This window comes from Malaclemys terrapin, chromosome 11 (genome assembly GCF_027887155.1).
Source record: "Malaclemys terrapin pileata isolate rMalTer1 chromosome 11, rMalTer1.hap1, whole genome shotgun sequence".
Lineage (NCBI taxonomy): Eukaryota > Metazoa > Chordata > Testudines > Emydidae > Malaclemys > Malaclemys terrapin.
Genome location: NC_071515.1, coordinates 58,967,925 through 58,995,643, shown reverse-complemented (window position 1 = coordinate 58,995,643; position 27,719 = coordinate 58,967,925). Strand labels below are relative to the sequence as shown.

At 38.6% G+C, this 27,719-nt stretch overlaps 1 protein-coding gene across 1 annotated transcript in view; it reads right to left on the bottom strand.

The window, feature by feature from the left end:
- The window catches only part of LRP1B (LDL receptor related protein 1B), a 1,255,163-nt gene that overhangs the window by 658,676 nt on the left and 568,768 nt on the right, over positions 1 to 27,719 (bottom strand). Inside the window, exon 7 of the mRNA XM_054044441.1 lies at positions 13,355 to 13,517. Coding sequence (XP_053900416.1) covers positions 13,355 to 13,517 — 163 coding nt within the window. The remainder of the gene's footprint in view (positions 1 to 13,354; positions 13,518 to 27,719) is intronic.

The window sequence follows — 27,719 nt, the reverse complement described above, 5'->3', positions numbered from 1 at the left end:
TTTGGGCGAATTTTCATTAGGATGGCAAAAGATCCCTAACACAAAGGCAACAACCCCTACCAAATATTAAACCCTTGCTCGGGGGCATGGAGGCATTAGAGCTTCAGTAAAACAGTTGTAATATTTTTTTCCCTAGCCTCATTCTCAGAACCTGCTAAACCAATTGTGACATACAGTCAAGCTGTTTTAGCAGAAACTTACCAAAAAATGAAAAGACATCTGGCAGACATCAGGTATGGAAAATTTCAGTCCAAATAAAATTTGGCAAAGTTATAAGCAACTGAAAAGAGGGTCTCATAACAGGAAACATCAAGTAACCTTAATAATAGGCAGTGCTACCAGCTCCGCTGATAATTTACGCTACGGTTAAAAAGCCCTATAGCTATTCAGTGTGTCAGATATGCCATGGGAACCCACTAAGCTGAAATCTTGAGCACAGGCTTTGCCTATAACGTAAAGAAATACTGTTGTTTCTACGATTTTAAAGCAGTCTGTGCTATAGGAAATGTGTGCGTTATACAGATAGACACACAGACACACACACATGGAAAACACATAAATAAAAGTGGCCTGATTTTCAAAGGTGCTAAACAACCCCAGCTGCCACTGATTCCACCAGGAGCTGCAAATGCTCAGCACCTCTGAGAAACAGGCCCCTTTATTTAGGGATCTAAGTAAGTTAACATTAGGCTCTCAGGTTTGAAAATTCTGGCTTAGATATTAATTTTTAAACTATATATTTTTAGTACTATCTAAAACAACAAGATGAAAAAAAGCACCTCCCTCCCACCCCAATATCAAAATAATCAATTCATCAGGCGAACAAATACCAAAAAGAAAAATATCGCACCCTTTCAAGAGACTCAGACCAACAAACACCTCTTAGCCCTTCTCAAACACCCAGGAACACAGATAAAACTTTGGATTGGTTTGTTCCAATTAATTATTTGGGCTAGGGGTGTGATTTTCTACCAAAATAGTTAAATTGGTCCAACCTCCCTATTATACACACAGTTATTTCGGTATAAAGGTGCTTTATACTGGTATGGCATGCTCCCATGAGATATACCATTATATGGCACCTTTATACTGATATAACAGCATCCACACTAGGGAGGATGTAATTGGTATAATTACACCAGTATAGCCAGAGTCATACAATTGTTGCATGTAGACAGGGCTTATTTACCACAGACATTTTTATCTCCAGTTAATTAGTTACCATTTAACTCAAAGTAGTTAACACATTTTCAAAGGCTAGTCTAAACACTCTCCAAACATTCATAAGTTTGCAGCTAACTGTAAACTAAACCTATGTTAAACCACATACATTTGTACCTTGGGACAAATGTTTGGTGAGTGTCCAGAGTAATCTTTGAAAACATGGTAATTATCTTGAGTTAGCTAGTAATCCATTAACTTGTGGTTAAAAAATAAATATAATGGGCACATACACTATAAACCCCCACAATAAAAAACAAACTCCTTTTCAGTTATTTTTGGATTATTGTGCAGTTTTCTAAGTAAGATTTGGTCAAAATTCTGCTCCCACTGAAGCTGGACCCATGGATATGTAATATTACTATTCAAAATCTTTTAAACAACCAATTTAATAACAAGTAAATAATACTAACACAGAGAGCGAGGCAGTGTCCATTACACACACATCCACACACCTTGCCTATGGTTTAATTGTGTAATTTTCTTCAAAGAACAGCTGGGCCATGGTTGCATCATTCATCACAGCATCACTTCCTACGCAATGCTGCTCCTCATTAGCGTCTCTCCTCCGCTTACCCAGACTGTGGCCATGACCACTCTCCACTACCCATTTTTCTCCTACTAGTGTAGGAGGCAATACAAGGGCTGAGGCAACTCAGTGTCACAGAAGCCAATAAATAATACAATCCTCAAGCAAGCAGAAGATTTATAACAAAACTGATGTTGATTTGGTATGTTGCTTGTACTGTTGTCTACTATAATAAGAAAAAGAAGCTCACAGCTCTTTAGTGAATGAGGAAGAAAATACAGCATCTGCTCATGTCTTTTCATTAGTCTCTTTTAAGATAAAGATAATTCCTAGAAGGCTGTGTTGTTGCTTCTGTAGGGGGACTAACTCTTCTTCCAATACCTTCATTATTCTCCCTGTTCCTCTTTAATACGTTTGCATTTTGTTATTGCCACAGTCCTGTCCCTACTTTTTTTGCCTTCATTTTCAGAAAAGCCCAAAATAAATAAAAATAAAAATACTAAAACTTAAATATGTTTTCCTTACAATCTCTTCCTCCCCTAAAAAGAGCAGCCTTTGTAATTTCTCAATGATCCTTTTTTTGCTAGTATTGCAATGTATCTATTATTAACATTTGTCTTCACACTCAAGCTCCTTTTCATTTCCTAGCACCCCCGTTATGAGGATTTATGTGGCTAAGCACGTGGGTGGAAGTGCCAGGAATCAGGAAGAGAGGATGAAAGAAAAATAATGGGAAGAATCATTACTACATAAGCAATCAAACACCCCCTCCACCATGCTAGAGCACAGCCAGCATGATAAGCACAAACATTAAGACTGGAGATAAGCTAACCAGAACAAGTTTTATCAGTTTTGCCCTTTGGGCGGTCTTAAAACCTTTACTGTCCCAGCCAGAGCTGGGATAATGCCAGTGTTTTTATGTTTAAATCTCTTCTCTTATGCATGCAGTACTCTATCTAGAATGAAGGAAGGAATAAATAGCATGAAACCAACTTTGGAGAAAAATTGGTTTTACACACTTATGTACTGCAACAGTATATAAGCAATTTAGGAAACATATGCCCTCCTTTAGATACAGAATTTCTGGAAGTTTTAGAATATCGACGGCATATGCCAATATAGTGTTATTTTCTATTCAGCAAGTAAAACTTGTAAGAATTGCTTTATGTCATACTACTGACATTTTTTTGTTAGAATTTGCTCCATAATCTTTCATTGGTTACACCACGGTAAATTCAGAGTAACAAAAGCTACTTTTTAACTGAAAGAATTTGGCGCTAAATTGGTATTTCCCAAAGATTTTGTTCCATCATTTGATTCATCCAGTGTTCAGACTGGTATCAGAATCTTGGTCTTAACGTAATATGCACAACTACTTTCCTCTTGATCAGAACAAATTTTCTAATGGAATAGATGGTTAGCTAGGAAGTCACCTAGTGTCTCCCTTAGCGACCGGCTTAACATTCCTTCCTCCCAGTTCCCCTGTAAGTAACGAATAGGGAAACTCCTAAGGGCCCAATTCTGCAGTTCTTACACATGCAATTTCAATAGCAGCTTTGATTAAGTAAGGACTGAAGGATAGGACTATGAAAGGAATAGTAGTAATCATGTTAATGACATGAAGACATTTTAGAAATACAGTGAGAGAAGGTGTCATATGAGCTGTGAATTGCCCAAGGCAATCAGACTCAAGGTGGTTTATTTGTTCTATTATTGTTCACTTGTTCAGCTTAATTTGTTGCGATAGTAATTTGGTAACAACTGTCTGCACTACTGATACCATATAAAAAGCCAGTTGTTTTGTGGGAGCCTCATAGATGGTCCTTCAAACACCTCAAGTAACAACTACTTATGTTATGCAAATATTACCATTTTTGATTTGTAATAGTGTTCATAAAATTTGGCCAAAGAACAAAATACGTTATGCTGTATTCCTGAACCCCTGCCCTGGAAAAGCAATTTTTGCCTGTTAGAAGCTGCCTTTGGTTACAGAAATACACCACTTTTGTCATTGTTTACGAGTGCAGAGAAAATACAAATGGTCTTTCATTCCCAAGGAAGAGGAATTCACAACTACAAGAAGAAACTATTGTGTAACAATAAAACTGCTGAGATGTTGCAGAGCCCTTCATTTTACCTGGCAAGCCCTCATAAAGGGGAAAAGTCATTTTCTGCACTAAAGCAGGGACTAAACTTTCTGTTTGGCCCAGTGGCAGTAACAGGGACACCTGAGAGTCAAATTGTTTTTCGGTAGCAACAGTTCGGTCAAAATTTTTTATTAACTAGTGTCTACATGCTGGCACAGAGAAAAGTTATTTGACTTCACTTTATGAGAGATGTGATGCCAGTTACTGTGTAACTTGCCTTCTGCTCTCCACAAATGATGAAGTCAGACATTCAATCTTCTGTTGGGAGTGGGGGGGGGAGAGAAATCTTTATATTGGTTTAATGGCAATGCTGATACTGTTGATTTTTCATAATTTCCTCAAAGTTTTGTGATCAGTGCTTGGAGAAAAGTTAATTTGTCATTCACTATATGTTTTATTAGAATTTTCTGCGACTCTTTGGGTAAAACCTGTTTTGGATCCCATTTTTAAGGGCATAGAATTTAGTTAACAAGGCCAGAGTAAACATTTGGCTTTGAAGTTATGGTCAGTGACCTCATGCTTAACACAATGTAATTGATCAGACAGTCACGCACAACAGAAGAGAAACTAGACAACTTCACATAAAATATTGTTTGACAACTGCAAGTATTGGACTTTTCCAAATTCAGTCTCTGAGCACTGCCTTGCATAGGGTAAACAGTCACTTTGATAAGCCATTAATACAGTCCTGTTAATGGGTTTCTATTTATGTATAGTTACATAATGTATACGATATTTTGGATCCTACTATTTCGTTGCTGACTGAGAATATTTGCTTTGGATGCTAACATTTTTAGATGGGTTACTTTAAATTTTATCTCACATCTGTTTCAGTTTGTTTCTTTTCATGTTTATAAATCAAAGGATTTTTTGAGCTCATCTGAGAACTAATACAAGTTCCTCTGTCATTTTCTGGGTTTGCATCTGCATGCAAGCAATGTCATGAATCTTCAGGAAAAATGGGAAGAAAAAAAAATGATAGTACATGCTGCTTTTGGATATTCATTGAGAAGTCACCAACAGTATCATCATTATCAGACCTGGTTTCTTACTAAGCAGATCTACACCTGTCATACTGCCCAGTAAGGAACAAAGTCTCATAGAAGTCTGGGACTTTAAGGAAGTTTAAAAGTGATATACAAAGGAATAAAAATGGGTTTCCATCCAAAAGTGGCTTCTTTTTAATTAAAAATGAAAAGAAGAATGTAAGATTACATGTTCTGTTTTTTTAACCTAAACTCCCCCCCGACCCCAGAGGACTCCGTGGAGGACCATAGAAACTGGAATTGGAAGTTTCTCAACCTTTAGCTGAAGTGGCAGAGTTTTGAATCTAGCACAGAAGTCTGTTCATTTAAATGTTTATCAGTCATCTGAGTTAAAGAGGTGTTAATCAAAGCAAACAAAAATCAAAGAGTTTTATACAGTCTGACTAAAATCCCTTCCCTTCTCAGCTCTTTGGGCTTCACTGTGTTGTTACTTCCAATTATTCATAGTCTTAAAACAAAACAAAAAAGGCATCAGCAGCTGCATTTTAATGCCAAAGATAAAATAATAAAAAAAAATCCAGGGTTTTATTAGATATCATAAAGAAGTTTTAAAAAAAAAGAGCATAAACATTTCTCTTCTTTAAAGGTCACCTTCAAAACTTTCACAGTTATTGTACAATGTATGCTTCTTATAGGCAGCCCTTTGAATTTGCTTTAAAGCTAGAAAAGGCACTGGGCATTTTAATAATAGTGTTTTATTAAAATACTAATGTTTTTGTTATTTACAAATTACTATAAAACTTGTCTTTAATTAGGAGAAATTATTAAATGTTGGAAAATAAAAACCCACTAATTTAACAATTCAGGGCTCTCTCCCAAGTCCTGTGCTGTGTGGAGGGGGCTGCAGACAACAAGAGAGGAAGACGAGAAAAGAATAAAAAGTGATAGCCCCTACTGGATTTAGGTGCAGAGGTCCTAAAAACCAATGCTGTTTAAAGAACTCTGAAAGGCAGATGAGGAAAACAGAGCACTATTTTTTGTTTGTTAGTTTGTTTTGTTTTTATGGGCTGCATGTGTGGAATACATCCCTTTAATTTATATAAATTTTATTTATTTCAAAGTACTGCCCATCTCCCTCCTTCCCACTACCTCTAAGTCTTTTGAACTTGTCATCTCTAATGAATGTTGTGACTCTCTACTCCAACTCTCTTCCTGGAATCTACTCAAATCTCATTTCTGCCCCCTCCACTGTCATAAACAACATCAATGATCTATTTCAGATTAATTCCAAAGATTTATTCTTTATCCTCCTTCTACCTAGACTTAATCCTACCTCAGAGCACTGGGATAGACTAGACAACCTTACAAGGGCCCTTCCATCTCTACATTTCTACAATCTACCAGCTACTTTTGATATAGTCTGTAACTCCCTCCTCTTGGGTTCGCTCTTCTTCTGGGATTTTCTTTACAGTGCTCAACTTTCTACCTCTCCAGTCAATCATTCAGCATCTAGATAAGTGTCTGCCTCTCCTAGTCATTCCCTTCATTGCTTGTGTCCCTCAGGTTCCTGCACTCCCTTCCCACTTCTTCTCTCTCCACATCTTATCCCTGGGACTGATCCACTCTAATACCTTCAACTACCATATTTATGCTGACAGATCCCAGACATATCTTCCCACTTCTGTTCACTCTCACAGCTTCAGCTGGCTCTCTGACTTCTCCTTCTGGACCTCCTGCTGGCAACTCAAGCCCATCAAGGCAAAAACAAATTCCTTATCTTCCCTACCTTTATTCTCCATTACTGCTAATAATTCCACCATCATCCATCTTGCAAATGGTTTCATTTTTCACCTTCTCTCACTCCTCCCATGACAGGCAATCAGTTGTCAGATCTGTTCAGATACTTATATGGCTCTCATCACCATGACATCCAACTGCCACTTGCTTCCGCTTTTACAAACATCTCTAAACCCATCTATGTCGGGAATTTCTCACTTAGAAGACTGCAGGACCCTACTGACCAGACTCTTATCATTTCCCTACTGCTCCCCCGCCCCCTCTACTAAGACTTTTCCTACATGTCTCCCACTCACAGTAACATTAAATTCAGGCTCATTTTTCTTAACCTTACAACTCTGCACAACGCCACCACTACCTCTCTGCTCTTCTTTACAGTGCCCTTTCCCCTTGCTGCCTTCATTCTACACAAGCCCTCTTCCTAACTTGTTTTAATTCCTTTCCCATTCTGGTCTATATGCCTTCTTCCACACTATTCCTTATGCTTGGAACAGTCTTGTACTTCTTAGGGATTAGGGCCCAGATGCTCCAATATATTTTGGTACCTAACTTCCATTGATTTAAATGGGTTGCAAGCCTCTAAATACCTTTGAGGAGCTGGGCCTAGGTAGCCATCCTCTTCATTGAAAATTATCCTTAAAATTCATTCGCTCTCTCAACCATATAAAATAGAACACAGACAAAGTTATTATATACACTATTATAAATGGATAAGTAAACCAATATATGCATATATACATTATATGTGGGTGTATATAATTATGCATATTGAAATGTTAAAAAAAATACATGCCAAACAACAGATGTATATAATCTTCTCTCCAAAAAAAAAAAAAAAGAAAAACTATACCTCCCAAGAACAATGATCTCCTGCTATCCTCTTCCACCTTCCCCACTGTCCAGTAGGGGACGGCTTGTGCCCTGTAGTATGAGGGATTATATCCCCCTTTTTTTATTCTAGTTAATGCAACTGTGTATGTTCTCATCATCCACCTAAATTATCTAATTCTTTTTCAAGTCCTACTACATAAGCTCTTGCCCTCCATAGCTTGTGGCTGTGTGCATGTTTAATAAAATAAATAGATGATAATATCTAGCTCTTATATAGTGCTTTTCATCCATAGATCTCAAAGCACTTTACAAAAGTTGATGAGTTTCCTTAACACCAGTTTACAGATAGGAGAACCAAACTACAGAGAGATTAAGTGACTTTCCCAAGGTCATATAGCAGACCAGTAGCAGAATTGGAAACAGAATGCTTATCTTCTGAGTCCCAGCCAAGTGTTCTATCCATGAGGCCACATTTTTTTCAGTTTTAAATGTACTGCCTTTCAATTAAAATAAATGTACAAAACAATTACAGGTTTGGTCTTATGAATATGCTACTTGTACCAGGAAGGAATTTGCTGGAGTTCCTGGAAAAAAAATACTCCCCGTGCACACCAGCAGTACATTCAGAGGACCACGACTACAAATTAAACCATGAAAACACAATGCATACCTGTTTCACAGGAAACAAAAGCATCAGATCTACCCCAGTTTGCAAGAGAGAAAAAGATGAAGGACAACAGTGACAGTTATAGCTTGTGTTTCTCACCCAGAAAAGGAAGAGGTCCCTTCAGTACTATTTATCAATTCTAGGAGCTGGTGGCAGGAGCAACTAAAGCTCTCATTCCGATGGAACTGGAGAGGCAATGTACTGTTATAAAACATTTTTTCTCCATTTTTTCCTGATCTTTAATTTATTTTTTTAGTAGGACTGTTCTCTTTTTCCTCCCCAAATATATCTATCACTGACAAATTTGAATTGTTTACAAAAAAGTACTCATAATATATGGTACTTAATTTTCTCCTTTGGTAAGTGTCCTATAACACAAATCCCAGAGCTATACTGTAAAATGTATTCTTCTTTTGGAAAGTAATTGAAATAGAAGATAAAGAACAGTCCTTCATAAAGGCTACATGGTTAAACAATTGTTTTCATTTTTTATTAGTATTTCCTCTTCTGTTGTTTGTTTGTTTGGAGAACTCGCTTTTCACACTACATTTCTAGAAGATACATGCAGGAGTAAACTAATAACAGAAGACATTTCTCGTGGTGGAAATGCTTGCCTCCCAACCAAAACCAACACATTTAATACAAGAATTTCAAATACAAGGAATTTGATGGCTCAACAGGTAGTGTGATATTAGAGCCATTCGAAAGCTCAACTCCTGCATCACTCAGTAGTGAAGGAAGGCTTTGGCACTTTCAGCATCACATGTGAAATGAGTTTGGTGGCCCCAGTTCATTTCCAAGTGCACAAAAGACCATATCATAAAAACCTCTACAACTGGCATGCTTGTTGTCCATCTCACCAGTGAAGCAAATAATTTAACAGACAAAATGATTCAACAATTCTCTCACTCATAGAGATGGTCTTCTCCCAGACAGGAAGGAAACACCCTGGCCTGGACAGCATGGGAAAGTTTTTGCCCGTGTTGTGCCTGTAAACTGTGAATCAGTCGAGGATTTCTGGTACATAGTACAACAATTAAAACACACACCACAAAGGCAAACAAGAAGAGAGTTTAAGCTAGACAGTAAGACACTGATCCTGTACTATGAGTGTCTATGGGAGTTTTGCTATTGATAAGAACAAGCCCTAAGTTCCTCTGCTCAGGGCGAGGATTCTGTATTTTGCATAGTTCTAAGCACACTGTCAGCACTTAATAATATTCATATTAATATTAATAGATTCAACAGTTAGGTATTTGCTATGACTGGAATACAGGTTATGAGAGCAAATATACTGAGGGCCACTGCAAATTGGAGACATTCTTATAGGAGTACTTACATAATGTTTTATGGGAATAGTGTAAGTTTTATATTTGAATATAAAATAATATGTTTTGTAATTATATGTACCAGGTGTATAAATATTGGCTGCTTTTAGAGGGTAATACACACACTTTTATGTTCCACAACACTTGGTGCTCAATTTACAATACACTTCAATGTATCTGCACCTTTTATGAGATATTATAAAATTTTCAATAAAGAAAAAATAAAACCAATATAATTATGAGACAGATAAGTATATAAAGTAATAATATATTGACATAGAAATAGTACTTTGATATTGAAGTAATTAAAAATATATATTTAAAATATTAGCTTGAAATCAAGGAGAAAAGAAAAGAAAAGAAAAGAAAAGAAAAGAAAAGAAAAGAAAAGAAAAGAAAAGAAAAGAAAAGAAAAAAGGCATGTCTCTTGGCCATTCAGAGATACCACCAGAAGAGCAACAGCACCCATGTAAGTGCAGACTCACATGACCTTTCCTCTTGGCTGGCAGGAGTATAAAAAAGCTTCCAATGGAGCAGGGGTCTGTTAGGACAGTTGTTCCCAAACATTTAAGTAAGGCAATCTGCATTTTGTCTTTTTTGGAACTCTCTCTCTTCTTTTTTCCCCTCCCCTCCTCTCCCCACCCCTTCCCAGCCTGACCCCTCAGCTCTTTTTCTCTTGCTCTCCCAGTCCTCACCTCTCCAACAGCCCCAGCCAGTCCCTCTGTCCCCATGGCCAGGACATAGTCACTACCTGTCTACTGAGTATCCACTTGCTCGCTTCAGCAGCTTTCTCCATGCTGTTGCTGCTGCTCAGATCCAGCTGCTCACAGGAAGTGAGAGTGTGGCGGGGGGGAGGGGGGAGGGCACTTTTGTGGACCGCATGACCCACCTAGACCCTCTCATGACCGAATGTGGGTCAGGATCCACCATTTGGGAAACGGTGCTGGGACAAGATTGTGGGGACAGAGTGTTATAGGGTTGGCACACACATTTTCTGTGTGATTGCAGCCCTAGCTAATAGCAGAATACAGCAACTGCCCAGTTTGGAAAGAGTTCCTTTTCACGTCACAACCGAACATAAATGAAAGTAACAATGCATTTCAAGTTACTTCAATATAAATCTGAGGCTGGAGCTTTAATTTAATGCTATTCAATAATGGGGTGATGCACTTCATCTCTTCCCATGCCCCATAATGAATCTGCAGGAGAGTGAATACAGCTTGAGACTCTTAACTATTCCAATGCTCCTCTCCACTTCAGGATGCCACTAAAGGAAGCCCTGGGTCCAGGGATTCCACTCTGCCCAAAATAGGAAGTCTAGAAGCCCGTGTGGGCTAACGTGTACATTGGCCTCTGCATGGATCTTCTGGGATCTGAAGATTCCATGAAGGAATTTCCATGGGAAGCTAAACCCTTCTTCGTTCCATGGGAGGAAAAGAACCCCCTTTCCCACTGCTCATGTAACCATTTGGGGGAGATCTCTGCAAAGGGAACTTTAGAGTTTTCCTCCCTGCTAAGACTCCCACCTGTGGTTTCTTCCATTAGAGGACACATGCTGAGCCTATGGCATGAAGAAGAAATACTTCAATGTATTAATTAGATTAAGTCTTCATATCATTATTTAAAAAATCTAAAACTGTTAAGACACTGTTTATTTTTGCACCAGCAATATATATATATGTTATGACTAATAGACTGCCTTCTGTATTGTATTATTTAATACAATGAATCATTTTGGGATACAGTAAAGGGTATTGCAATAGTGTATGAAAGATGCTGTACAAAATCAAGTTGTATTGTGTATGGTACCAGTTGGACCACACCTGGAACACTGCAAACATTTTTGGGCTATGTTTATATAGAGGGCGAAAAAATACCAGAGTGGGAGTGAAACTGTTTCGAGGAACAATGGGATGGACTTGAGCAAAGGAAAAGACAGTGTAATGTTCTGTCAGTGGAACTGAGAGAAGCTTTGTTGCTTTAAAAATATTTCATAGTAGTTTGAAGTCAGATTTACAATGTAAGGAAACTTCCTGTGCTGGCAAGACAACATACAAAATAAAAATGATCTCTAATGTGTGTAATTGAAAAAAATGTTCTTGAAAGTAAGTATAGAACCCCCACACAATGTACATGTACAATATACATGACTTCAGTGTACAGAACACTCATTAAATATAAAAAAGTTATTTTCCTAGTCCAATAAATGATACATGACAGAATTATATTTAAACAGCTATCAAAGCCAAAGGAATCCTTCAGAGACTAAGTGCAAACAACATGAAGCTTTTCTACTCTGAAATTCTTTGCCAAATTGAGGATCTTTGATATCATGACAGTGAAAAATGGGAAGAGTAGGGGAAAGAAAGATATTGGTGTTCAAAAGGGAGATTTGTTAACATATATGATATTCTGGTATGACAGTTTTGTTCCAAAAAGATCTGTGTTCTTTATTTCAAGGAAAATAATTAAATTCAATTCTGATATTTTTGACAGACAAGATTATTTAATAACTAGTTTGGAATTCAACTAGCAAATCCAGCACAGAACATGTAAATAAATGTAGTTGAAAAGGCTGCTGTTAGCCCATTTGAAAACCTCCAGTTCTTTCTTATGAGAATTACCAAACAAATCGGTTTAAATACAACTTCTTTCACTAATGTCTTTTTGAAACATCACTGCAGTCAGACTGAGTCAAGTTTACCATCTGTTGCAAATAGAAATACAGCTATATTCAGGAATTATATTATACAGCTTCCTTTGCAAAGTTTACATGCAAGCTGTTCTTGTCAAAATTAAACCCATTGTGATGATGCATCTTAATATTCAATCAGGCTTTAAGTAAAGAGTAACAAAAGTCCACATATGGATGACAAGCTGTTTCTTCAGTAAATATTTTCCTATTTATTGAGCAGAGGCTTATGGCAGTTTAGGACATATTCCACCAGTCATTTCATATTTAACTACCTGCAGACTAATAAAACAATAACGAGGACAAAACAGCCACTCCAAAAACCTCATTGAAATTTACATCTTAAACATCATTTCCTCCATGCTCAGTGATGCATCCTACTTCATCATTTTGCTTGAAAACTTTTTCTAGCTGGTAGTGGTTATAAGGTAAAGGGTTTTTAGTGGCCAGTATTTTAACTGAGGTTTTCCTCCCCAGATGATTTTGAATGTGTTTATGCAATAAAAATGCAATTCCATACTGTTTATATTTCACTGACTCCCAATAGGAGCACATGAAGAGAGTCTGGTGGCTTGGTTCTGCTCCGAAACATACTAGTGATGAGGTCCTAATGCCCCTACAGCTTAGGGAGTAAAACATAAGAAGATGGTTGCAACATTCCTTTTCTTTATATTCTAAAAAGGGTTAGAATGTACTGGAGAAAACTTGTGAAGAGCTAAGTTACTTTTCCATTTCTCCTGCAATTTTAAAGTCACAAAAACATATACTATTATTAAAATGGTTCAGCAATTATTTGTGACAACTGAAGCAAGACCTTTCAATGTACACGTTACCTACATATATTATTATTGTTCTTATTTTTTTACAACAAAATAAACAGCTCAATAAATAACTGCAAATATTATGTCTCAAAACACCTGAATAAAATGGGTGTATTATTTACTCTCCTAGAGAGAAGTAGCATTCTTATCACATTGGGATGTCTTAAGGAAGTTTCATGAGCTAATAATTAATCTGTCATTTAAGGTTTATATTAGGTAAATGTGTGGCCTGAAAAGCACAAGCACTGAAATAAAACATAAATGTTTTAGATTTTTTTGCATGCAAGTATGCATTGTATAATTTAACAAGCATGTTATGTGAACAATACTCTTACCCTGATGTTGGATCAACAGCTATTGCCTTAGGGTTTTGAAGATCAAGATCAATCAGGGTAATGCACACAGTTCCATTGTGATTACACACAAAGATTCTGTCACTGACATGATCCACAAAATAAAAATTTCCAGTGAGCCAGTCGATTGCCATTTGTTGTACATCTGCCAAAGGAAAAAATGAGATTATTAAATCAAAAGTGCAAATGCAATATGAATAACTGAATTGTTGGCTATTCCATCAAAACAGATGATGTAAAATTTTAAAGAGCTCAAGATGTTGTTATGACTGGAATATATACAATGACTTTCATTTATTCCTATGGCATATAATAAGCAATTCAGTTCTTGAGTCAAATACTAAGAATGGTGAATGACTTAGTATCTGTCCTGATAGCTTTGCTCCCTTTTAAGTAGGGAAGATCCAAATACAACTACAAAGATCTGGGACTTTCAAATATATGAATTTATTTCAGCTGGGTCAGGCATTCTGATTCAGACTCCTTTATTTTAAACTGGGACACTACCATCATTTTTTAGTGTTATGCCCAGAAGCAACATCTCTGCATGAGGGTGCTTTTATGAAATATAGAATACCATGAGAAACACAGATATGGGTAGCTGTGTGTTGACAGAATTACAGATCCCAATGGAGCAGCTGGTTTCAGAAAGTTACCACAAGTTTTTACAGATAAATTTGTGTGATGGAAGATGCAACATACACAACTGTGGCTCTCATGTTATATTGTTTATTTAAAACTGATTAAAGTAAAAGGTTTTGCTGTAAGTTTAAAAACCCACATGTAAGTTGCAAAAAGACGAAAAAGTCTATTGTGTATAAATGAAAGAAGTTATGTATTTTAAATGAAATTCCCTTACAAAGATTCTGAAAAATCTGAGCTGTAGACTTTTACAGCCAGAGTGGGTTACATCAGGGGGAAAAAAGGAATTCAGGCACAGTAGGGATTTATAATGAGATGTTCTTTTAAATCAGTGGTTCTCAAACTTTTGTAATGGTGACTCCTTTCACACAGTGCGACCCCTCCTTATAAATCAGTAACACTTTTAAAAATATGTAACGCTATTATCAATGCTGGAGGTGAAGCAGGGTTTGGGATGGAGGCTGACAGCTCGCAACCCCCCAGAGAATAACCTCGCCACCCCCGATGGGTCACGACCCCTAGTTTGAGAACTCCTGTTTTAAATCTTTGTTTATGGAACTTGTCACTAATCCTGACACCGAAATTAGGAGTTTTGCTTCTCATTAAAGTGATAGTTACTTCAAATTTTGTTACATTTTAAAAATAGTGACTATATAATATTTTCTCTCATGGAATCCTTGAAAGAATTTTCAGATTTTTGGTTTAAAGCCTGTGCAGTTCCCCTTAAAGACAGTTAAGAACATAAGAACGGCCATAATGGGTGAGACCAACAGTCCATTTAGCCCAGTCTCCTGTCTCCCAACAGCAGCCAATGCCAGGTATTTCAGAGGAAATGAACAGAACAGATAATCATTGAGTGATCCATCCCTTGTTGTCCATTCCTAGTTTCTGGCAAAATAGAGGCTAGGGATGCTCAGAGCGTGGTGTTGCATCCCTGCCCATCCTGTATAATAGCCACTGATGAACCTATCCTCCATGAATTTATGAAATTCTTTTTTGATCCCTGTTATAGTTTTGACCTTCACAACGTCCTGTGGCAAAGAGTTCCACAGACTGACTGTGCATTGTGTGAAGAAATACTTATTGTTTGTTTGTTTTAAACCTGCGGCCTATTAATTTCACTGGTTTCACTGACCCCTACTTCATGTATTATATGAAGGAGTAATTTCCTTATTCACTTTCTTCACACCAGTCACAATTTTATAAACCTCTATCATATCCCCTCTTAGCGTCTCTTTTCCAACCTGAGAAGTCCCAGTCTTTTTAATCTCTTCTCATACGGAAGCTGTTCCATATCCGTAAATATTTTTGTTGTCCTTCTCTGTACTTTTTCCAATTTGAATAGATCTTTGTTGAGTTGGGCCAACCAGATCTGTATGCAGTATTCAGGAAGTGGGCATACCATTATGATATTTTCTGTCTTATTATCTATCCCTTTCCTAATGATTGCCAACGTTCTGTTAGCTTTTTTGACTGCCGCTACACGTTGAGTGGATGTTTTCAGAGAACTATTCACGACTCCAAGATCCCTTCCTTGAGTGGTAATAGCTAATTTAGAATAGACAGTTGTGTCTACTCTATTTGGCCAAACAGTAGGAGCATGAAGAAGCTCTTATAATAAAGACACTTATTTATTTTCACTCAAATTAATATTTCTGAGTCTTCTACTGGTGTTGATCACCTTGCTGAAACTGTAATGTCATTTATGACACTGGCAGCATGAAATCCTTCTGTAAGACAATTTAAACCAGTTCCTAACCTAGTTTCATTATAATAAAATAACTTTATTTTCTTTAAATATTTTAAATTTTAAACCCTAAAATACTTTATAATTTAAAATTAATTTGCAGTGCCCTATAATGGGCTCCACACTGTGTGTAGCAGAAGTGGTGTCTTTTTCAGCAAGAAAGCTATCACCAACATATAGGCCAGAAATGGCAATTATAATTAAAATTGCATTTCTCAAGATAAGAATTGTTTCCCTCTTGTTTGTACCTTTAGATTCTTGGTTTGAGAGCAGTGGGTAGAGTTTTCCTTGAAACAGGTGTTCAACTGTTCACCATAAACGCACTTACTGCATCAGGGCATGTAATGTGAACTTGATTCAGACCGACAAATTGAAGACAATTTAAGTTTGTGGCAATAAGTGGAGGTTTATGAAATATATATTTGCTGAAATACTTAAAATAGACATGAAGAAACTTGTATCATCTTTTGAAGGACTGATAATATATACAAGACTTTATTCAATAAAACATCAGGAACAAACATTGGCTGTATTCCATTTCAGCCACCACATTGCACAGTTCACTGCTGTCACTTCTACTCACATCTTCTCTCTCCACCTACTACTTATTTTCCTTTTAATTCAAAGCTGATATTATACCCCCTCTCCTTATGGGGACAAGTATTATAGGGACATAGGGATTACCATGTGAGAACAGAGGACTGTTCCATCTAGTCCAGTATATTGCCTCCAGTAGTGGCCAATGACATGCATTAGAGGAAGGCCTAAACCTCCTGAGGGTACCTAGATATTATACACCGGGGGAAGGAAGGGGTTATTTTTCTTACTCCAGGTAGGATATAGCATATGCAATGAAATCAATGACAAAACTCCCACTGACTTCAATGTGGCCAGGATTTCACTCTATCGATTGATATTGGAGCCTTTATGTACAATTTTCAAAAGTGCCTAAATCCCATTTTCTGAAGCAAGTTTAAGGCACTTAGAAGCGCAAGTCCAGTTTTCCTGGGGATGAAACTTAGGGTCCTATGTGCCTAAGTCAATTCTGAAAACGGAATTTAGTCTCCTAAATCATTTAAGCACTTTTGAAAATGTTGCCCTTTGTAATGTTATATTCACTTGAGTAACTGTGGGTATTATATAGTTATATAATTACTTAATCCTTTAAAAAATATTAAATTATTGGCATCAATAATTTCCTATGGATGTGACTTCTCCAGGTAAATTAGGTAATGGACAAGTAGATACTTTTTCCTTCATTAAAAATAGCTTTTACGTGATACTTGCATATATCTTAACACAGCTGGTGAAAAAAATTCAAGAATTTTTTAAAAAGGGCAAATCTTTCATGGAAATGTTCCTGATAAGTTTTCCTGTTTTGTGATCAGCTCTACTCATTCACATTTCACAAGAAATGGCAGTAGACGGCCATTTTATAGTGAAGGGTAGAGGTTAAAAAAACATGGATAATATAGCAAATTCCACATCAGAAAGAAATGGTCACAGTTGAGGCTGCTTGAGAATCCAAGAGATGCCAAGCAACAGAGTAGAACAAGCACCGAGGGCTGTTAGTATTTATTTTCGTGCCCTTCCTTCCACAATATCGAGCCCCTGTGAGGAGCTGTGCAAGAGCAGAGGTTCCAGTTGCAAAAGCCGTATCTAACAGGCTATCAGATTAGAGGACTCTCCAAAGGAATACAGGGATTCTCTATGGGGAAGCCCTAAACTTGGGCACTAAAACCTTCCACAGACATGCAGAGTAGTGATTGCTGATGCAGGCAGTGGATCTTGTCAGGGTTAACCAGAATATAAAAAAGAATGGAGATGCTATGAGAGGCAGAGGCAACTAGGTTCTGAGCCATGGAAATACTTCAGGGAGAAACACCTAGTTTTCAGAAAATGCTTATGCAAAGGTTTATATTTTGTTGTAATTTAAGTTATTTTACACCACACTTCCGAAGGGTCAGCGACAGATGGGAGAGCCTGTTCAAAGGGTTAGGTCCTCTGCAGAGCTCATGGCATACTCTAAGGGCTACTTCATTTATTGCTGAGGTAGGAAACAAAATGTTCCTTTATTTTAAAAGGACTAACTCTGGATACACAGCCTGAAATGTCTGAATCAGAAAAAAAGGGAAATTGATCTTTGCCCCCATCCAGTGGCTTCTCTACTAGTGTCCCATTACCTAACTGCTGCCCTCTGCTGCTCTCCAGTTGCTGCACTCTTTCTCCCCTAACTGCTGAAAGAACCCTTCCCTTTCACGTACCATTAGGCTCTGTTTCTCTGAGGAGCAGTCTATTGCTGTCTACATCAGGTCTAGAAGAAGCTGTTCTTTGTAAGCTACTGCAGTAGGCGCTGACTGCTGCCTGGAGCAGCTGAAAGCAGACAGCTTAAACGGAGTCACTAGCTGCACGTGCCAGCCCCATTCAATTCAGTAGGTCAGTAGTGCGGGTGGGACAGATCTGGGACATTATAGTAACTGTCCTTGCACCCAAGGTTTCTCTCCCCACAATCTCTCCTCCTCTGCAGCCTCTCACTTTGGAGTCAGAGAGACAGACAGGAGGTGAAGAGCAGCTACTTTGTTGACATTTGGCTGCTGGAGATGCAAGCTCTTGAACCCAGAATCCGCTACATTTAGCAATGTACCTGGCACACGTGAAAAAAATAATGCCATAGCAGGGAAGCTGGTTATTATTCGAAGAACTGTGGATATGGGTTTGAGAGTGGGAAGTTTCATAGGAGAGGAAGGGGCAGAAGTCAGAGGAACATAACAAGGCTGCATTCACACATTATAAATGTGTTACTCTGAGGACACACTGTAAACAAAGGAGCATAATCACACAGTATTAATAGGGGAGGGAAAATTTCAGAAAAGCCACATGCACACATGCCTCCTCAGAGTGCTGCTGCAGGAAAAGAGTAAGAAATCTCCCACTGCACAATGCCTCCTCTCTGCTGAACTATACACCTTCTAATATAAACCCTCTGGGTCATTATATCACTTCCATCTAATAGCAACCTGGAAATTCAATGCACTTCAGCAACTGCATTTAATATCTACAAACATGTGTTGCATATTTTGTGTGTTGAAGGATCAGTTGCTCTTTTTGTCTTTTGTCTACTTTTTTGTGCTGCATGCCCTGCTTGTAAATTATAGCTGGTAAATTGCTCACAAGAGAAAAAAGTTGTAATGAATTACCAAAGTTCATCTAGCTCAAAAAAATGCATTCCACACTTTACTAAGTACATTAAAAAGGCACTTAACTAGTAGATGCATTTTTTATGACTCAGGCTTTTAATCTCCTCAATTTTGCTATCACCAAAGAACTAAAAGTCACATTAAGCCACTTTTAATTCTTCAGCTCTGTAGTTACCATGCAAGTTGGCTGCAGTATACTTTTAGGGCTGCTGTTTTGTTTTTAAATACATTTGAGATCATACTTTCTACTAATGAAGTTGCTGAGTAGGTTCAACAGCACGAGTCTAAATTTATAGATTAATGCCTATTTTTCTACAGAATGATTATCACACTCACCTTTTTTACGTAATTAAACATTTTTTTGAGTTGTATACTCCAGGTGTACAGCTTCAGAAAGCTCCAAAAAAGAACGTCTGTCCACTGAAGGCATCTATATTTGGACATACTATATATGCCTGAAATTTCTCTCTTTTTTATGGTAAAGACACTTTTCCTAGAAATTTGCTGCTTAAAAACCATCATCCTTTCTTTTTTCACTCTCCAGAAACAAATGTACCCAATATCCTATTAAGGACTCTAGAAAGAATAGTATAATAGACATTTCTTATATTCAAAACATTATTGAAGTTCATGAATATAGGTGAGGGCAAAATTTGGCTCAAAGTGTATTCATTAGCACATTATTATACTTGTATTGAAAGAGAGGTGACTGTTGTATAAGCTAGTGTGAAATACTGGACTGTAAAGATATGAAAGGGTTGTGCAGGTATTTCAATTTATTACTTGCATAGTTTATCACAGAATCATAGAACTGGAAGGGACCTCGAGAGGTCATCTAGTCCAGTCCCCTGGCACTCATGGCAGGACTAAGTATTATCTAGACCATCCCTGAAAGGTATTTGTCTAACCTGCCTGCAATTTAAGCCCATTGCTTCTTTTCCTATCCTCAGAGATTAAGAACAACATTTTGTATCCCTCCTCCTTGTAACAACCTTTTATGTACTTGAAAACTGTTATGCCCCCTCTCAGTCTTCTCTTTTCCAGACTAAACAAACCCATTTTTTTCAATCTTCCCTCATAGGTCATGCTTTCTAGACCTTTAATAATTTTTGTTGCTCTTCTCTGGACCCTCTCCAATTTGTCCATATCTTTCTTAAAATGTGGTGCCTATAACTGGACACGATACTCCAGGTGAGACCTAGTCAGTGTGGAGTAGAGCAGAAGAACTACTTCTTATGTCTTGCTTACAACACTCCTGCTAATACACTCCAGAATGATGTTCACTTTTTTTGCCACAGTGTTACACTGTTGATTCATATTTAGCTTGTGGTCCACTATGACCCCCAGATCCCTTTCTGCAGTACTCCTTCCTAGGCAGTCATTTCCTATTTTGTATGTGTGCAAATGATTGTTCCTTCCTAAATGAATTAATTGCATTTGTCCTTATTGAATTTCATCCTATTTACTTCAGACCATTTCTCCAGTTTATCCAGATCATTTTGAATTATAATCCTATCCTCCAAAGCACTTGCATCCCCTTCCAGCTTGGTATCGTCCGCAAACTTTGTAAGTGCACTCCCTATTCCATTATCTAAATCACTGATGAAGATATTGAACGGAACTGGACCCAGAACTAATCAGTGGAGGATCCTACTCGTTATGCCCTTCCAGCATGACTGTAAACCACTGATAACTACGGTGCTCTTGGGGAATGGTATTCCAACTAGTTATGCACCCACCTTACAGTAACTCCATCTAGGTTGCATTTCCCTAGTTTGAGAAGATCATGCGAGACAGTCTCAAAAGCTTTACTAAAGTCAAGATATACCGCATCTACCACTTCCCCCCTATCCACGAGGTTTGTAACCCTGTCAAAGAAAGCTATCAGGTTGGTTTGATATGATTTATTCTTGACAAATCCATGCTGTTATTTATCACCTGATTATCTTCTAGATGTTTGCAAATTGATTAATTATTTGCCTTATTATCTTTCCAGGTACAAAAGTTAAGATAACTGGTCTGTAATTCTCCAGGTTATTCTGATGTCATCAGAACTCTAAAATATCTTACATTTCATGTCACATGTTGTGTGTTTTTAATTCCAATTGCTTGTAAATACTTATAGTCTTTTATGGTGTCTGCATGGCTCTTAATATAAACATACTTATTTCCACTAGAAATAAGACTTCCAAAACGAAGTGTGAGCTCATAGAAAATGGAAAAAAAAATACTCTATATCTTTTTATTGGTTTCTTTATTGTCATGAAGGACTCAGTAAAAGCAAAAGTATCCAATGCACTAAATATTGCATAAAGGGCTTTGATTTTGCCACTGGAAGGAGGAAAACTAACAAATTGTCTCTGTCTACATGTTTTAGCACAAATCCCATTTTTTCTTGACATGTGAAGAGGCCTATGTATTTTTGGTATCTAGGGCCAAATGATATAACAGAGATTAAGAAATCCTGCAGAAGGGCACATAGTCCTCGTTCAGTTTTCGGTGGACAAATAAGATTTTTGTAAGGTTTTTTTGATGCATTCCAATGTAAACAAAGCTAACAATTCTTCAGAAATGGACACACTCTATGTCTCTTTCTGAGTAACAAATTCAAACCCTCTGTGCATTTTTAAGCTAGAAAATCAAGCTTCTAAAACTTCAAAAAGTGCTTAGGGCAGTGGTGGGCAACCTGTGGCCTGCGGACTGCATACAGCCCATCAGGGTAATCCGCTGGCAGACCGCGAGACAGTGTTTACAGTGACCGTCCGCAGGTACGGCCGCCCACACTCCCGGTGGCTGCAGTTCGCCGTTCTCGGCCAATGGGAACGGCAGGAATTCTCGCAGGCCACAGAGGTGTGCTGGCTGCCGCTTCCCACAGCTCCCATTGGCCGGGAACGGCAAACCATGGCTACTCGGAGCTGCGGGCAGCCATCCCTGCAGACAGTCAATGTAACACTATCTCGCGGCCCGCCAGCAGATTTCCCTGACCAGCTGCATGTGGCCAGTGGGCCGGAGGTTACCCATCACTGGTTTAGGGGATTTCCTACCTCAGAATACCGTATGTTGTGAGTGCTATCTGAGGATCTTGATGATCCACTAAAGGCTGACAGGAGCAACAATCTAAATGTCAATTATCAAGGGAAATGTGTCCTTGGTTAATGTTTTTAACACTAAAAGATCGTTTTATTTCATAGCTCTAATGTCATCAAAATGACTTCTTATCAGCTATAGTTTAAGAGCTTCCTTGACATCAAAACTGTGAATCTTCTGTTTCATTCTGGGATTGTGGTTGGATTTATTTCCATTAAAGTGTATAGTATATATTTAGGTATAGGTTCTTTTCCAGAATGAAGTTTGTACCTGAATATTTTGAAGGATAATGTAAATCCTTTTAGTCAAAAATATAAGCAAAAACCAAAGACAAGCCAACAAATCCCCAAACAGCTTGTTTTTTCCCCTAAAACCTGTGAAATATAATTTTGTAGATGGTGACTCTTCACTCCACCCCCTCCCCCCAATAAAACTGTAGCCCATTTTTAAAAAGAAATAACCGCTTCATATCGGAGTTTAGTATACAGTAGAACCTCAGAATTACAAACACCTTGGGAATGGAGGTTGTTTGGAACTCTGAAACGTTCATAACACAGAACCAAACGTTATGGTGGTTCTTTCAAAAGTTTACAACTGAACATTGACTTAATACAGCTTTGAAACTTTACTATGCAGAAGAAAAATGCTACTTTCCCTTTATTTTTTTAAGGGTTTATGTTTAACACAGTACTGTACTGTATTTGGGTTGTTCATTTGTTTTTTGTATTGCCTACTGCCTGACTGTGTACTTCCAGTTGCAAATGAGCTGTGTGGTTGACCGATGAGTTCATAACTATGGTGTTTGTAACTCTAAGGTTCTACTGTAGATCTTTTGTACTGATTTTGGGAGTGGGAAAGAATTTGCAAACAAAATCTGTTTTTTGGCCAGTTCAGTATAGTAGTAGATTTTATGTTTTGAATTTTCAACTTTTGTGCAGTTCCTGGTCAGGGTAACAGAGTGTTCACTATGAAAATCAAATGAGGATGCTATAGAATGTTAGTAAGTCAATAATATATGGCTCATTTTAGAGCTGTTCATGTGTAAATGTCTGTATGTAAACAGTAGCACTGGTCAAGAATTTTCTCTTATAACTGTTTTTTTTATATATAGAAAATTGGGTTATTGATTAAACACATTTTTTCACTATAATTGTCTGCTTTGGTTGGAAAATGTTGATGTTTCATCAAAAAATGCAAACCAAAGTATCTAAATTAAATACTGGTCCCACAGGGCCTCATAGCAGTTGTAGTTCAGATGCCTTAGGCGTTCCCATTTTCTCTAGGACCCAGGCTCTCTTGCTGGATTACATCTGCCATGATACACCATGGCAAGGAACTCCTCTGAGGTACTATCCTTCCCTCAACATGAGGGGAGAAGGTACATGGCAGATGTACTCCAGCTAGAGGGGAAAGCAGGAGCATGAGATATGCAAACTACAAGTCCCAAGAGGAACCACATTGCTAGCTTCAATTGAAATATTTTAGTTTTAAGCCCCCCAAAATTGAGTTTTTGGCTAAAATATTAGACCAAAGAGTCAAAATTTTCTACAGGGGTTTGAAGTAAGGCTCCTCAGGCTCAGGGTGGCACTACAGGTTGGCCTAGCAACGATTATTACCACCACAAAATTTGCCATAGCCACCCTGTAGTAGTGCTCTGGCTGCACAGCTCTGAAGGTGGCAGCAGTGCCACCAGCAGCAGTGCTGGAGTTAGCTCAGGTGGGGTACCGGGGTGCCCAAGAGCAGGCCCCAGCCCATGTCCACACCAGCCGGGGCATGTTGCCCAGGGCAGGTAGAGGGTCTGGGGCTCTCCACAGCTGCATGGACTGACCTGCCCAGGCTTCTGGGAGACGCCTCCTTTGGTTGCTGCTTTGCAAGGGCTCTGCTAGCCCAGAGCCAGGTCCCCCCATCCAGGTGGCTATTTCTAAGCTGCGAGCAGTCGTAACACGGTGGATAGCTGAGGAGCAGCCCATCCCCGACCAGGAGGCAGGGTCTTGGGGCAGAGGTGAGAAGAGGAGGAGGCGGGGCTGGAACTTAGGAGGAACAGGGGGCAGGGGTACAGAAAGAGGTAGGGCCTCATAGGGAGCAGGAGCACAGCCCCCCCCAGTTGTCTGTCCAGCCCACCTCAGGCCCCCCACCTGGAAGAGGCTGCTGCCACCACTGCTCAGGCTTAATGCAAGGGATACTTACTGGAGCCCTCTCCTCTTCAGGAGGCCATCATCCACTAGCCAGACTTCAGTCCCTTGGTCCTTTTTGTTCAGAGCTGTTTGCACAGCTTCCTTGTTTGCAGTCTACTCTCAAGTCTCTGCCTGGCACAACTACTGTTGGCCACTCTGCCAGAAACAAGCTGCTTCCCAGCCCAGCTCTTCATCTTTCAGTCCCAGATCCCAAGCCATACAGCCTTTTTCCCCATAACCAGCTCCCAGGCTGCTGTCCCACAGCTTCCAACTCTAGTCACTTTAGGGATAGGTCTAAGTACTGCTCTTTCCCAAACAGGAAGGGTAATGGAACCCTCAGGTGAGTGCATTCTGCAGTGGGAGTTAACAGTGCCTAATAAGGAGGCAAAAGGTTAATTACAATAATCTAACATGAGTAGATTCTGCTGAAGGCAGTATTACCAATCTGCAGTTTTCAAAAAAGTCAGGCCTCTGAAGGTCATGAGATGGCTTAAAAATCATGACAGTCTTAAAAAATAATAAAATCTGGGTTCTTTCCCTCTGGTTTCTGAGCCTTTAGGGTGCTCTTGTTTCTTTCAAGCTTTTCTCCATAACTGTGAAGGCTGTAAACCTCATCTCCCACCCCATCCCAACCCAACAATGAAAGCTGAGAGTCCAGCAGAAATTCATCAAATACTGCAAGACTCATGTGATGAATGAAGGGCAGAGGGATAGCTCCCTTTTATGGACACCCACCCAGCCAGCCAGTTAGGTATCAAATCCCTTTTAGTAGTTGTTCTCTACTTGCTTTACCTGTAAAGTGTAAAAAAGTCTCCCTGCTTAGATAAAAGGAAGGGAGTGGGCACCTGACCAAAAGAGCCAATGGGAAGGCTAGAACTTTTTAAAATTGGGGGGAAACTTCCCTTTTGTCTGTCTGTTGTTGTTCTCTGGAGAGAGGGGACAGAGCAGAGACATGGCTGGAACTATGCTGTAAAAAGCTTTGGCCAGGTATGGAAAATCATCAGATCATACCTAGAAACTACTCATTTGAAACCCCAGCTATGCAAGTAGATCAGGAAATGTCTAGGAAGACACAATTAGGTTTATCTCTTATTTCTTTATGGCTTGTGGACTCCTCTGTGCTAACCCCAGATGCTTTTGTTTTGTTTGTAACCTTTAAACTGGACCCGAAGAAGCTATCTTTATGCTTAATCCTTGTAATTGTTTTTTCAAACCTAGCAAAAAGCCCAAGTTGCAGATGTATTTTCTTTCTTTTTGTTTTTAATAAAATTTACCCTTTTCAAGAAGGGGATTGAATTTTTGTGAGGTTTGTGCATATGTTGTTTAATTAGCTGGTGGCAACAGCTGATTTCCTTTGTTTTTCTCTCTCAGCTCTTCCCAAGAAGGGGGGGGGGAGGAGGGTTGAAAGGGCTTGAGGATACCCCACAGGAAGGAATTCTGGGTATTCAGAAGGTTTTTGCACTTGGGTGGTGGCAGCATCTACTCATCCAAGGTCAGAAAAAGCTGTAACCTTGGGGGTGGCCAGTATTAATTTTTAGAATCCTTGCGGGCTCCCACCATCAGCACTCAAAGTGGGGAATCAGCCTTGACAACTCACAATACAATAGTGAGAGTTCTGGCGATTGTAGTATCTATTTTAAGGAAAGAGACAAAAGAATGTATGTGCAAAGGGAACCAATAATTTAATTTAGGAGGAGGGCAAGAGACAGCAATTTGGAGGGTGGCTTTACATTATTGCCTTCAAATTTCACCTCTCAAGATAGATTTTTAAATGCATCTTATTAAAAAAGACAGGTCTTCATTAAAGGAAATGAGCCTCAGTTTTTTTCAAGATCCAACAGACACCTAGCATCGATCCCACCTACTATTTAATAGTTGATACACGCTGGCATGGTGGTGCAAGGAAGACTATGCTGTGCCTCTTCTCTGGATAGCCATTTGCCATAATTATCAATCCTGCACCATTTAAAAACATTACTTAGATTAAGCAGACTCATTTATACATACTGAGCTTCTGACAAACATGCCATAAGTAACATTAAGTCAAATTTCTTTAAAACAAACAAACAAACAAAAACTGATGAGACGTATCCATCCATTTTCCTCTGAGGAATCAGCCCCAAATATCTATTCTTTTTGAGGAAGCAGCTTTTCCAGAACATCATTTCGTTTCAATTTGTATTTGTAAAGAGTTTGGAAAAGTCTAATAAATCAAATTTAGACATTCTTCAGAGCTTTATGAACCTTCACCCTAAATTTCTCAAATGAAATGACATTATGCAGTGACCTTGTTCCCTGAATAACAGGGAATTTAAATTGCAAAAAAAATGGTTATAATACATCTTAAAGGCACAATATGTATTCTGCTCAACCATACAGTCTGCTAAGAGGCACTTATTTTTAAAAACTGATTTTTTGTGGGAGGGAGGAGAGAGTTTTAGGCTAAAATGTTCAAACCAAAGAGTTTAAAGTTAGGAACCTAACCTATATTTAGGCTCCTAAGTAAAAGCAGTCAGATTTTTAAAAAGTGATGAACACATGCAAGTCCTGCTGAAATGAGTTGGAGCTGCAAGCACCTTTGAAAAACTTTATATTTAGGTTCCGAAATATGGAATTAGGAAACTAATTTTAGGCACACAGACTTGAAAATTCTGAGTTTAGCCTTTAGCATCTGTATAACGGAAAGCAGAATCTGGCCAAACAAGCCAATATGCTTTACTTCTGTTAACCCAGCTATAGGAGAGCAGATATCTATATAACTGGGTTGGTTGCACAAAACTGAAGGAACGGGTGTTCTGTGCCTTACTTTCTTTAACTCTGGAGGAGCCTTACCTTTCCAAATCTTCAGAGATTGGTAAGAGGCATGCTAGTATCAAATGAACCACAGCCAACAAATACAGTATGAGCCTGGCAACTTATCCAAGAAGATACCTGTGAAGGAGTCAATACTACTCCAAGTTTCAATTCATATCTCCATCTTCTTTGTAGAGAAATATTTGCATGGACATAGCAGGAAAGATGATGTCTGACCAGAAGGTGCTCAGCCATCACTGCACAGGGACCACTTTATAGCAAGGCTGCAGCTTTCTTTCATCATGGATCCCAGGGATCTGCAGGCTTTAGAAGACACTTTTCCTGCCAAAGCCATCTGCCTAAGAGAAGCATTCCAAGGAAGCTTAACAAGGTTCACCTCTCAGTTCCCATCAACTCTGTCACTTGGCCATGAGTTTTACAATAGGATAGCAGAATCTGGGCCTTATTTTTAAGCATATTTCTAAGTTTACTCATGCTGTGAAATGCTGTCTACCTTTCAAAAAAATCAGGTTTCTGGAATGAGCAAAATGGGTACCATTTTCTTTTAATGCCTCATTTTTCACCTCTTTTGCCATGATGCTCTGTATATGAACTGTGTTTTACAATATAACATGTGCAGGGGGGGAGGGGAGGGAAGGGAGAATGCGAAACTTGCCAACACACTGAAATGAGGTAATCCCAAGGGC